General features: G+C 37.4%; 1 protein-coding gene across 3 annotated transcripts in view; it reads right to left on the bottom strand.

Annotated features, from left to right (window-relative positions):
* The window catches only part of ADGRG7 (adhesion G protein-coupled receptor G7), a 79,195-nt gene that overhangs the window by 28,630 nt on the left and 36,197 nt on the right, over positions 1-14,368 (bottom strand). For all 3 annotated transcript variants that reach the window (XM_002758880.6, XM_054246104.2, XM_054246103.2), the window contains 5 exons: positions 13,946-14,058; positions 9,891-10,234; positions 9,074-9,170; positions 5,270-5,425; positions 355-511 (listed from right to left, as the gene is read on the bottom strand). In XM_002758880.6, coding sequence (XP_002758926.4) covers positions 355-511; positions 5,270-5,425; positions 9,074-9,170; positions 9,891-10,234; positions 13,946-14,058 — 867 coding nt within the window. The remainder of the gene's footprint in view (positions 1-354; positions 512-5,269; positions 5,426-9,073; positions 9,171-9,890; positions 10,235-13,945; positions 14,059-14,368) is intronic.

Raw genomic sequence — 14,368 nt, 5'->3', positions numbered from 1 at the left:
GTACAAAAATATAGTTAGAATGAATAGGATGTAGTATTTGACAGCACAGAAGGGTGATTACAGTCAATAATAATTTAATTGTCCATTTTTAAATAAGAATATAACTGGATTGTTTATAACACACACAAAAAAGGGTAAATGCTTGCAGTGATGGTACCCCATTTACGCTGATGTGATTGTTTAACATTTTTGCCAAGACTGAAATATCTCTTTTACTCCATAAATATACCTACCTACTATGTACACACTAGATTTGTTAAAAATACTCTCGTAAAGGTAACTAAGCAATGGGTCAAGGTGGTATCATCTCCACCACTACATGTTCTGCTACTTTCAGACTAATCCACACCATACCTGCGTAGTGTTGAAAAGGCAAAATATGTAGCTGAAGACGATCCTGATGCTATCATCATTAATTAACATCAGATAGGCAAGAATCCAGGTAATTCCAAAAACAACTGCAACAGATAATGTGCTAACAGTCTTCTTTGTGGATGAAACTTTTTTTGTGCTAGGCGAAAGAAAACAAGAAAAATAATGTGGTTCATTAGGTTTTTACTTATCAATGTCACCATTACTCTCCTATTGAGAATGCATATTCAGCTGCCTGCGTACACTGTTCATTTAAGAATATTATGCCTCAGGTATAAAAATGATGCTAAGCCTTACATCACTCTGGAGAAAATCTGATTTAGCAAGCTTTATCTAAGAATACACTGATACTTGTTTAAAAGGTAAGGCAAACACAACTCCTTAATACTTTGGCAGGAAAATTTCCAGAACCAATTTTTCGTTGAAATGGAATTTTTATTTCTTGAGTGAATGAAAATTGTAATAAATCAACTTAATATTTTAAAAATTTAAACTATCTGCTTGCATTGGTGAATATATGGCAGCTGAGAATTAAAACTTTGGGTATACTTGTGATTGGTTTTGTGCCATAGAAAAAAAATTATCTTAAAACTTTGGCCATGTTAATAACATCAACACATCAATAGAAATCACATCTTATATCCTAAATGTCAGAAGATATTCTGAACTGGATGCCTAAATAGTTAACTAAACCAGTCTTGTTAGATGATGGTATTCTTGGCATAAAGCAAGGATTCTGGTATTTGGCACATTTGTAAAAACAAATATATAAGTAAACATTGAACCTTAATTTGATAATTGGTCTAGAAATTCTAAAGACTTATGAAATTTGGTGAGTGTCTTATATTAAGAATACTTGGGCCAGATGCAGTGGCTCATGCCTGTAATCCCAGCACTTTGGGAGGCAGAGGCAGGTGGATCATGAGGTCTGGACTTCGAGAACAGCCTGACCAACATGGTGAAACCCTCTCTCTACTAAAAATACAAAAATTAGCCAGGCGTGGTGGCACATGCCTGTAATTCCAGCTACTGGGGAGACTCAGGCAGGAGAATCAGTTGAATGCACAAGGTGGAGGTTGCAGTAAGCCAAGATAGAGCAAGACTCAGTCTCAAAAAAGAAAAAAGAAAAACACCGTAATCATCTCAAAACTAGCAAAATTTAAATTTTGGCATGTTTTCCATTCATATGTTCTTTGCATTTTGTTTTTGAGGTTTCTGTGACAAATAAAGATGGTTGAGATTTTCACCATATTGAATAGAACATCTTCTGTTCCCAACACTGTTTGGCTTCACTAATTTAGAAGTTGGGAAGCAATAGAAAGTTAGCTGGAGATGAAGAAGTGTTGGGGTAGGTGTTCGTTATGGTTCTTGGAGGAAAAAGATTCTTTACTCCAATTTCCAGAGAGAGAGAGAAAAAACACCCAGGAAGGTTAAGAATTCTTTAAACAGGTATTTTGATATTGGACAATTACATGCATATAATTCTGTAGATATGCAAATACAATCCGAGTAGAGAGTGTTTTTAATGTTTTTGACTGAAGGAAATGTTTCACCTGGTTTGCAGCTGTAAGAGAAACTATTACTGCAAGAATGTATTTTTCAGTGAAGTTTCTTACTTTGTCTTGAATGTTTTAGTTTTATTTTTAAATTTGGAGGTCCTCCATAGTGTCAGACAATACTGACCTGCCATACATTAGAACTCTTAGTTCCCCTACTCTCTTTAACAGGAGCAAAGAGCATGATAAACCATGCTTTTTTGAGCTTGTCTGACTCCTAATCAATAACATGTTTTTTGCAAGACAACAGATTGACGTTAGAGGACCAGTAGAACGTTTTTATTTCATCTGTTCTATGCGGAGATTTACAAATCCCATGCTCTAAAGTGTTCTCAAACATTTGTATAGATTTCTCTTTCATCTTACTAAATTTTGCAATGTTCTTTTCAAGTACATTTGCTATTTAGTGTCTTTTTGCTGCCATCCCCCAAATAATAACTCCAGATTTCATCATTCCAGTTTTTACATTCCGTATCTTTCTGAACTGTTCCCATTCAGACTTGAATCTTAATCTTTCATTTTTGGCAGCAACTTTTTTCCTGGGACCCCCCCTTTGTGGTCTTCTAGTCAGTGTTAGTTTTGAATTGTCAGCTCTGCATTAAGTTCTACATAGCATCTAATGTCAAAATAGAACCAATTGGTAATCACAGTATTATTATTATTATTTTGAGACAGCTCTGTCACCAGGTGCCAGGCTGGAGTGCAGTGGTGTAATCTTGGCTCACTGCTATCTCTGCCTCCTGGGTTCAAGCAATTCTCCTGCCTCAGCCTCCCGAGTAGCTGGGATTACAGGCACACACCACCACACCCAGCTAATTTTTGTATTTTTAGTAGAGACGGGGTTTCACCATGTTGGCCAGGATGGTCTCGATCTCTTGGCCTCATGATCTGCCCGCCTTGGCCTCCCAAGTGCTGGGATTACAGGCGTGAGCCACCACGCCCCGGCCTAATCACAGTATTATTTAGTGTGGTTTCTGTGACAACAAAAACACATATGATGAAAACTCCTCAGGTTACTATTCCAAAATGTTTGAGTTTTGAATAGTGATCACTTTGTTCTGGTATTGACGCAATTATATTAGGAAAAAAGTTGATTGACTGTTTAATGGACATCTAAAATAAATGTTCAAATTGTCTAGTTCTAAATGTTTACTAAATGCCTAGGGCAGTTAAACACATTCTTCTTTAAGAGCATGTTGCTAAATTTTTTACCGTCATTACTAAATAATCTGGGTGGCAAAATACGTGTCAGCACTTTTCCCTCCCTTTTTATCTCCTATTTTTGGGAGTCAACTGTAGCCATAAACTGTATCCTTGTCTGACACTTTAGCTAAAAATTTCCAGTGAGAGGAGTTTATTACCAAATTAAATTTGGCTGTTTCCCCCAACCCATATAGATATTAAGGAAGGAGTACTTAGAAGATGTTTGGGCTACTTTTAAAACCTGAGCAATGTCATTAATCCATATGTGGACTAGTGATGAATGAATATTTTCATAAGAGTTTAAATGCTGGTGTTTGGCGGAAGTAGAGAGTAACTTGTATTCTATCAATTCAAGTATTCTTACCATGGCTGCTGTCCCTATTTGTTCAATAGACTGACAATACTGGAATCTATAAAGTTTGAGCCATTACAACTTTTGTGAGGATGTGTTTCAAACATTTCTGGACAAATCTTGTTTTATATTTCTGGAGAATTTAATAATCTTCTAGGTCACCTAAAACCAGTGGTCCCAAGCTGAATGTTCTTGAGAAATTTGTTTTTATTATGTCATTTGACATTTCAAATCAGTGCTCATATACAGTAATATATTTCTTGCTTTTTGGAGTAGAATTCATATAAATATAATTACTTGAATATTGTTTGAAATCATTAACATGCCAGGGCAGTTCCCACTGATTTAGATGGTCCAATAACATCTCATTCAGGAGGCTTGAAACATTGTTTTCCATCATCATTCAACAAAACCGACAACTGGCACAGCTTCGTAAGCTGTAGTTTCAGTCTCTGCTAGTTCATATTGCAAGGTTATTTTGGACACTCTTTTGTTAAGCATGGTGCTTGTACTGGTTTAAATAAAATGTTAACATTAAAAGAAAGAAAAGATATAGTCCCACTAGAGATGGTTGCTTTTCCTCATCTGGTCATACTAAGTGGATCTGTTTGTAAGCTTACTATAAGCTCACAGATGTGCTTGCTTATATTAAGTCTACTTACTATATGAGCAAAATCTTACAGAATTAAATCTGAGCTCATTGTCTCATTAGCACTGTATTTCAATCAATTGATGCTGTGGAGATGGCATCAGGAGGGGCAGAGTATATGTGTTTAATAGTTTCTGCTTTTTGTCTCTTCAACTGAATGCTCTTGTTGTATATCAGGGATGACAATGAAAATGCTTTTTGGAGCTAGAAAGGTTATAGAAAGGAGAGCAGCAGTACAGATAGAAATTGGTAAATCAGAAAGCACATGCCCCCTGCAGGGAATGTCAGTGTAGAGTAGCCAGATATTCCAGTTTTTTCCAGAGAAATTCCAATTTTTAAGTGAACTCCCCAAATTTCTATATGTTTGGCACTAATTTGAAAACATTTAAAGCTAGGCATAGTGGCTCATGCCTGTAATCTTAGCACTTTGGGAGGCCAACTGGGGAGGATAACTTGAGCCCAGGAGTGTGAGACCAGCCTCTTTGTGATAGAGACTACATTTCCACAAAAAATAGAAAAAGATTAGCTGGACATGGTGGTGTGTGTCTGTAGTCCCAGCTACTCTGGAGGCTGAGGGGAGAGGATCACTCGAGTCCAGGAAATCAAGGCTGCAGTGAGCTGTGATTGTGCCACTGCACTCCAGCCTGTGTGACAGAGCAAAGACCCTGTCTCAAAAAATAATAAAATAAATAAGAAATTTTAGTGCTAGTGTGTAATTCAAGCAATACATGTAAAATATAGCCAATAGGTACTAGATTATATTAATAAAATGAAAATGCAAGTACCAGCATTTCCTCATAACCCTCTCATTTCTTTAATTATTCAAATATGATTTCTTGAATATTTAGGATAAGCAAAGAAAAATTTTTTTTTCTTGCATTCTGGGTTTATTTTTTAGTTGATCCTCTCTTTGTTGAACCCACGGTAGAAACCCAGGATATTGAAAGTGGACTATACTGATGTGAGAACACGAGAAGATCTACTTTCTCAAAGTGTAAGAGCAAATCTCTCCTGCAAACCACATAGCCCCGCCGTTGTCTGAGTTTGAAAGCTCCTGGAACTGCAGATGCGTGATGGAGCTGTGTTAAGTGCTGGATGAGCCTTGCCTGGCAGCTTCCCATTCATTCGGAATCTTACCTTGTCAGATTCTGGCTATTCTTCCACAGCACTTTGATTGAGATTATAATAAATATAACAACATTACTGATGAGGATAATGGCTACAGGTACGATGAATGACCATAACAATGGACTTCTTATAACATCTTTGCTTTCTGGAATTGCCAGCCAGCAGCTGTGGAGAAAAAAAAAAATTATTTCAGCAGACTAAGAAAGGTATACATACTGGTTCCTGGTGCTATTAACATTATTGACATTCACTCAAGTAAAAAATCTGTGAAAAGTTAGCATCCCACAGCACTTTATACACTTGAGATGACTTTCAAGAATTCTACCCACTAGAAAAGTGAAATAATATACCATAACTTTAAACTGTCTCCTATTGATGGGCATTTAAAAAATATCAACATTTAAAAAGAGTTTGAAAAAGTTACTTAACCTCATTGTACCTGTTTTGTTTTTGTTTTGCGGGGCTTTTTCTTTGGTGGTGGTGGTGTGGTATTTTTTTCTCTTCTGAGGTGAGAATAATAGTAACCACCTACTGACTGGCATTGTTGAAAGACTTAATTAATTCATTTAATAAATATTTACAGAGTACATACTATGTGCTAGATACCGTTTTAGACACCAATGTATTCGCAGTGAACAAAACAAAAATCCCTTCTTTAGTGAGGTTACAGTCTAGTACAGAGAAATAGATAAAGTATATAAAATACATAAGACGTCAGATGGTGAAAAATGCCATGGAGAAAAAGTAAATCAGGTCATGAGAGAAGAAATTACTGGGTGTGTGTGTGGAGGGGAGGGGTGTTTCATTTTAAAGAGTGGTCAGGGAAAAAGCCTCATGGAAAAAGAGCTATATTTGAGCAAAGACCTGAAGTTGATGATGGGGAAAGGGGTTCCAGGCAAAGATCACATCACATGCAAAGGCCCTGAGGTGACAGCTTAAGAAATAACAAAAAGGCTAGTGTGGCTCAACCACAGTAAGTGGATAAGGTTAGTGGAAAGATACAAATTGTGTAGGAGCTTTGTGGGTGATTGCTTGTACCCTAAGGAAGACGGAGAGATATGACATGATCTGTCTTGAGTTTAAAAGCATTAGTCCAGGTACAGTAATGAGAAAACAGTATGAGCAAAAGTAGGAAAGATTAGGTTGGTGCAAAAGTAATGGCAGAAACTGCAATCACTTTTGCACCAACCAAATAGCTAGGAGTCTACTGCAATAATATGGGACCAGGAGAGGACATGTTAAGAAATAGTCTGGCCGGGCGCGGTGGCTCATGCCTGTAATCCCAGCACTTTGGGAGGCCAAGGTGGGTGGATCACGAGGTCAAGAGATCGAGACCATCCTGGTCAACATGGTGAAACCCAGTCTCTACTACAAATACAAAAAATTAGCTGGGCATGGTGGTGCGTGCCTGTAATCCCAGCTACTCAGGAGGCTGAGGCAGGAAAATTAGCTAAACCCAGGAGGCGGAGGTTGCAGTGAGCCAAGATCGCACCATTGCACTTCAGCCTGGGTAACAAGAGTGAAACTCCGTTTTGGAAAAAAAAAAAAAGAAATAGTCTGATTCCCGATATATTTAAAAGTAAAGCAAAAGAATTTATCAATGAGTTGGATGTGGTATGCAGGGGAATTAAGGATGACTCCAAAATCTGAGCACCTAGAAAGGTAGAATTACTATTAACTGGGAAGATGATGAGATGGACAGGTTTGGGAGGGAAGCTGAGGAGATGTCTATTAAAAAGTCAAGTGAAGGTGTAAGGTAGGCTGTTGGGTATTACAATGATGTCAGAAGCTATGGCACATATTTGGCATTCAATTAATTTTATTTTCTTTCCCTTGGAGGTAAAACACCATTATTATACATTCCAAAGGATTTCTAAATGTTTTTGCATTGGAACAGTGTTAATTTAAATTGTTAGAAATCATACTTCTAATCTGAATGACCTAGGAGGATACTGAAATGATGTTCTAATCTCTATAATGAATTTAAAAATGAAAAGGCATTCTTGCCTATAACAAATAGAATAATAAGTCCATTCATAAATAAAACAGTGCCAAGTTTATCTTCAGGATGATGGAGGTTGATCTGACAAATGCTATGGACTTGACATCCGGAAAGCATCATAATTGGATGTAGATGAAGTGTTTAATTCCTTGGTAAGTTTGCCATGGAACATGGAGAAAGACAGCTTCACCATAAAAGCAATACTTGAAAAATTTCCTCCCAATTATAATTTTCCATGGTAACTTCAACCCTTTGGGAATGTCTCAAATGGCCTATGTGGTAGTGGTACAAAGAACTAGGGGTAGAACGTTAAAAAGGAATGTGACCTGCCCTACATTCACCCTGTAACTGGGTCTCTATGCAGAGACAGCAGTACCTCAAGTAAGTGGGTCAGGGGTTTCAGGATGATTGGCAGAACTGGGAGCAATGAGGGAGTGCACAGGCTCTTCAGGAGCAATTGCTAGGAGGATAAGTCAGGAAAACCAAATAATCCCTCCTGGTTCTCAACACATCCTAAAGAAATGTAACCCTTGATGGCATGTGTGTAGGGTGGAAGGGGAGAGAGAAAGTCCAGAAGGAGGCAGATGCTGATGTCACCCATCCTTTCCTCTCTCCCCAGCTTCTCTTATTATCAGCTACCTCGTATCTTCCCCAACAACTAACACTGTAATCAGGAAAGGAGCTGCTCTTAATTATTTATAGCTCAGTGTGAATAAATTTAAGTCAGTTGGCTTCTTTTCTCTGAAGACTTTTAAAGGAGTGAGTCTAGCCCTGTGCCTGGGTTAACAGCAATTAATATTGCAATTTGAAGTGAATTACCTCCCCCATGAGATATTTGCATCTTGGGTATCTCTAATTAGATATTTCTAATTGTGGGGTTCAAATTTCAAAACCTAAAAAGATATTTAACCATAATTAAACAGAGAGAAAGTAGTGTCTGGGACCATGAGATAAGCCTAGTCAGTCAGCTTCCCAGCCTACAGCTGGGCATGATCACCTGGGAAAGAGGTGAGTTCCCTGACACCACCGCCTTCCCTTGGAGTCCTTGCCCATTTCCAGAAGTTTTTCTTTCATTTGTGCTAGTTTGGAACTTCAGGTGGAATTTGGAAGTAAGAATAGCTAGATTTATAAAATGAGAAGGGAAGATAAATTGAAGAGCAGTTACCATTTGGTAGCAGAAATGTGTATAAAGAATGAGTCTCAGTTCAGTTCCACTTTCTTTTCACCCCCACCCATAAAAAGCAAATGCCATACAGTCAGATGCTTCTGTTACAACAGTTAATTATTCACACTGGAGTCACAGTAAGATTTGTTATATATATGAATCATCATGAAATATTCATCATAATGATATCAACAAAGAATTGGTTCATATGAGTGAGACATATAGAGCGTCTTCTTCACGTCACTAAATGTTTTACACTCGATTGATCCCTTGCAGTAACCCCGGAATAGGAATTACTATTACTGTGATTCCCATTTTCTAGATGAGAAAACTAAGATACAGGGTTACTAAGGATCATACCTATTATGTCATGATTTTCAGATTTAATGAAAGAAGACAAATTTGACATAAGGAAGTTCACATTTATAAATTTAGAAGTTGATTACCTGCTTTACAAAAGGACTTATCATGAGAGATTTCCATGTCATCATTTTTAAACTATAATGTGTTCTTTGAGAATTTGAAATGTCTACCACTAAACATGACAATTATAGAGTCCAAATTACAGTGACACTTGGAGTCAATATCGCTGAACAGTTACACTCTTAGTTCAAACAATCGGACATTTAAAAAAAAATAAACTCACATTTCCTCTTGCCGGTATTCTAATTCCCATTGTGGATTCTTTTCATTCTGAGAATAAACAACTCCCACTGTTATAGCCACTACTACAGCCGGGACTCCTATGTGATAAAGAGAGGCATGGAATTAATACTTTATCCAGACGTGGATTAATTATGAAAGACCATACATGAATTATACATCAGACCTTCTTCAGGATATATGTTGTTTTCACTACGGACATAACACAGTGATCCTACATATGTAGGTCGACAGTGGACATAATTTTCCTCCAAGTGTTTTCCTTTCCCTTTTAGTGATGGCTCTACAGATCAATCCTATTTCCGGTTTCTTTGTAACTCTTACCACTATTTTCACTTTTAGTGGCATAGTTTCCCTGTCACTTGAATAAATTTAAATTTAGATATACCTAAAGCAAGTCTTCCTTTGCTGGAACGCAACAAATTTTTCACATATTTGTGCTTAAAGGATCACTCTGATTGTCTTTCTGGAAACATTTCCTTTAAAGTAGCTGGAAGTTAATCATTTGTGGCCTAAATCTTAAATCAAATTAATAAAAAGAGATAAGGAAATTAACAATTTCATGTTAGTTACATCAGTTTATGCTGTATCTCGTATTCTTGCCTTGATCCCATCTGCCTCCTTCACTGGAGTATAAGCTACTAGATGGAAAGTATTCTCAGCAATCACTGCATTTTTTTTTCTACCTCCTCTTAATTACGTCAAGGCCCTGGACTATTAGACCTTCTATAAGTGTTGGTTTAAATTAAATGATTTCCGCAAAATTAAATTCCTGAGAAAGGGGAGATACAAACACTTACCCCATCCAATTAATGAGATAAAAAGAATGAAATGCCGAGGAAGAGGCTTCATGGTCCTTATTAGAAGGAAATAGAGCTGTGCAGCGCTGAGTGCATTCCAGGTAAATGTCACTAACAGGAAATAGTGCAGTAAGGCAGCAATCGCAGTGCAGGTGGGATTCGGGGTGTTAACGGTGTCTGTCTGGGGTATGACATTATCATTAAAGTCCATATTTTCGATGTCACCGCTTGTCTTCAAGTTCTTATTTGAGTTTTCAATTCCAAACACAAAGAGGAGGTTGAAAATCAACATTGATATGCACAGACTGACCAACACCCAGGTTACTGAGGTTTTTCTGACTTTCCTGAAAATAAATAAATAAATATAAAAAATTAAATGAAACAAAACAACTGCACAAAACAGACATTAGTGAAATTTCTAGGGAACAAAGACTATTGTTGTCCAATATAAGTTCAGTTCATCGCCCAGTGGGGACAGCTGGTAAATCCATCTTCTCAATTACATCAGAAAATATGCTCTCCTCTTACCATTTCCACAGTCATGAGTTAAAGGAAACAGGTTGATGTATCTTTTCTTGAAACTGTGTTCTAATCAAAAGTGATAGCTAATCTCCAAAGATGGCTCTCAGTGAACCTACTTCCTGGTAGGTGCGCTGTGTGTAGTTCCTTCACAGAGGCCTGGCCTGTTCATTGATTTAACTGATAGGATGCAACAAAAGGTCTGGCAGCCAAGGCCAACTTGTCCTTTAACACAATATTGCTTCGTGTTTGTAACCCATAGTAATGTATTGCCTTCTTTTAGGCATAGAATAAAAAAGAGGACTCTTCTCAAAGAATATTAATATATTCATCTTTGCACCAATTGAACCATAAAATATTATTTTTAATCTTTCATTAATAAAATGAAAGGTTCCACAAAGGCACAAGTGCCTGGGGACCATAAAAGTCACAACATGGCCCTCCTGGTGAGACACACAAGTGTAAAGGGGTCTCGGGAGAACCTCCAGCTGACCTGCATACTCGGGAGAACCGGCAAGAGCTGTGGGAAGTTCGCGCCCTTTGCAGCGGGGAAGAGCCTGGCCTCTCCTCTTCCGGGGTGAGAACCCAGGACTCATCTGTGTGGGGGTGAGGGGCAAGGAGCCTACTAGCAGAACTCGCACTGTGCTGAGAGTTCCTGTTTCCCTTTTTCTTCCTTTTCATCCAATAAACCCTGTCCTTCTTACCCTCCAAAGTGTCTGCGAGCCTAGTATTTCATGATCATATGACGAGAACCCAGCTTTTAGCTGAACTACAACAGTGATATAGGAGAAAGTCCTACAACACTGGCAGCTTCTCCTTTTGTGCTCCTGGGAGTTCTGAGTCACTGTGTAAAAAGCCCAGCCACCTTGCTGAAAAAACTGCATGCAAGCCCTCTGAGGCTGTACGGAGTGGGAGAAAGATCCAGCTGCCCCAGCATCCGAGGTGAGCCTCCAGATGACTCTGGCCCAGCTGCCATCTGACTGCAAGACTCCAGCAAAAGCAGTAGAAAAATCTCCCAGCTGAGCCCATACAAGCCACAAAATCATTAGAAATAATAACTGTTCCTATCCACTGAGTTTTGGGGCAGTTTTTTATACAGCACGAGGTAGTAAGTTCTACCCTAGATTTGTGAGCTTATATGAAAGCCATCTGTAGAAGAGGCCTTATATGGATTTTTTAAATTTTTGTAATAGAAAATTCTGCACATTAGTAGATGAACTCATGTTTAAATGTAGAGAAAAAGTCTCTTGAGTTTTTCCATGTAATTTACCTTTAAAACTCAAAATACGATTTCAACGTACCATATTTTCAATTTACAATTAGTTTATTGGGATACAATCCTACCATAAATCAAGAAACTTCGTGAATGCTGTCACTTTCACACCATCTTAAAGCTGAAAAATTGTAAGTTGAACTGTGGTCAATAGAGGACTGCCTGTATTCTGTGCATTATTATTATATGGGAACCTGTCCGTATACAAAGAAAATTTTATAGATCAGGATTTTAAAATCAATAAAATGTCTTCATTTTTGTTTTGTGTTTTCTCTCTTTTTAAAAAGCTTTTTTGAGATGTGATCTTGCTGCATTGCCCAGGCTGGTCTCAAACTCCTGAGCTCAAACAATCCTCCTGCCTTGGCCTCCCCAAGTGCTGGGATTACAGGTGTGAGCCTTCGGGTCTGGGTTTTATTTTTGTTTTTGTTTCCTGATGAATTTTAGTGGCATCTATGGTTGCATAATTGCGCTAGAAAACAAACTGATAAAGGAGGAAAAATATCTGATGACAAATGAGAGGAGTGAGCTTTGAACAAAGAAACTGGTTAGGCAGCAGCTCTGACTCATCCCTATGGGACCAAGTAATTGTCAGTACAACTGTGATGATGGTAGAAATAGAAAGAATGAGATAATACAAGAGGCGTTTAATTTTACATGACAAATATGTCGTTACATGGCATATAATTTTCCTTCAAGGAGCTTACCACAATATGTAACTATATACTCATTTGTGTATATATTTTCATAATGTCTGCCTTCTCCCCCCAACAATGTATATTTCATAAGAGATAGGAGATTGTTCATAGTTTTGTATTCAGCTCCTTACATCATAAGCATTCGCTATAAAATTTTTAAATGAATGGCAAGAGACTCATTTAATGTGAAAGGGGGAAGAAAAGGAATCAAAAACAATGCTGGCTCTTTGGAGAAATGAGAATCAAAAACAATTCTGGCTCTTTGGAGAAATGAGAATCAAAAACATTTCTGGTTCTTTGGAGAAATGAGGCAGAGAAAGTGAAAGATAATCATCTTGCTGGGATTGAAATAAGGAAGTGATTAGCCTGAGACAGGATAAAACAACGTGAAGGGGCGCCCTCTGGCTACACTGGGAAGTAGGCTTTTTATAAAAAAGTATAGCAAAGAAATATAGAAAGAATGATAGACTAGAAAATCACCATTTTTCTACTACTAATGTAATAATTTGTTCCAATAAGGATCAGTAATGGATAACAAGATAATTGAGTAAAAGCTTTTTGGGAAGCAGGATATCATGCAGTCTCAAAGTGGCACCCCACAAGTCACCTATTATTTATGTAGGGAAAAAAATGAACCTTTAAAATGTGGAAATCTGGCAGATATCCCTTTAAACAAAGAATCAAACTTACAGTTAGCAACAATGGGATAAACTGATGTGCCTTCTTTTGTCACCCTAAAAAAAATTCCATGATTGCAGTATTCCCACCAAAAATAATTAACCTGCATCTCATCATGAGGAAAATTTCAGACAAATCTTCATTGTGGAACATTTTTCAAAATATCTGGCCTGGATTCTTGAAAAAAATTCAGTGTCATGAAAGACCAAATAAACATGAAATGTGAAGTTGACAGAGGAAACACGCAGTAAACAAGTAAATTAATAAATGAACAAGCTTCTAAAAGACGGCCGGCAGTTAAAAAAATGTAGCATGTGACAAAAAATAATGAATGGGATACAAAATTGGACCTTGAATGAAGAGGTCAAGGTGGAGAGAGGTATTTGTTTATAGGTCATTATTTAAAATTAGACTTTATTTTAACTATGGGATTCAAAAACTTTCACCATTTGAAAACTTTATATATTTTTGGAAAATGGTTCACCATTTGAAAGCTTGATAAATTTTTTAAAGTATTTTTGTAAAAACTGCCGTTTAGCAATGTCTCTTTCAATTACAAATACAAAGTGATAGGCACGGTTCTATTCAACACTAAGGAATTATAGTATTAATGAGCTGCAGGACCACATTAATTTTCCATGAGAAACTTGTAAATAAGTGGTATATAATTCTCTTTCAAGGCATTTGGAGCAATTTGTAATTACATATTTATTTGTGTATATTTCTTAGACTTTCCAGGCCTGAGTGCCCCCCTCTGTAAAATAAGTACCTTGAACTGAATCTCAGTTCTCCTCTAGTTCAAAGACACTGTAATTCTGATGAGTATTCTCAGAGTAAATTATACCAGAATAGCAACTTCCCTTCTGAAAAGAGCCTGCTTCTGGTCTTACCTGGTGACAACCTGAAATATAATTGTGAGAGCCAGACCAGTAATAGACAGTGCACATCCAACGTTGGATAACACGTCAAGTGATTTGGGATATTGATAATCCTTTTTGAAAGTCTGAAAAACAAGTTAAGACCCATATTTTAAAATAACCATTCCTGAAATATCAACGAAAGTCAACATCACAGAGTTACATGGGTCAAAATAACCAGATAGTCACCAGATGTATTTTCTTTTGTAAAGCTCTTGATATATTTAAAAGTGAAATACATCAACCCCTAATTGCTGAGCAGTTTACCTGAAGTTCGGGCTTGAGAATAATTATCTATCTCAGGCCATCAGGGAAAAATATACAGTCGTGCCTTGGTATTTGCAGGGGGATTTGTTTCAGGACAACTTGCAGATGCCAAAAGCCATGCATATTCAC

Source organism: Callithrix jacchus, chromosome 15, assembly GCF_049354715.1.
Source record: "Callithrix jacchus isolate 240 chromosome 15, calJac240_pri, whole genome shotgun sequence".
In the NCBI taxonomy this organism is placed as follows: domain Eukaryota; kingdom Metazoa; phylum Chordata; class Mammalia; order Primates; family Cebidae; genus Callithrix; species Callithrix jacchus.
Note: the sequence above shows the minus strand (reverse complement) of the source record. Positions and strands in the feature narration are given on the sequence as shown.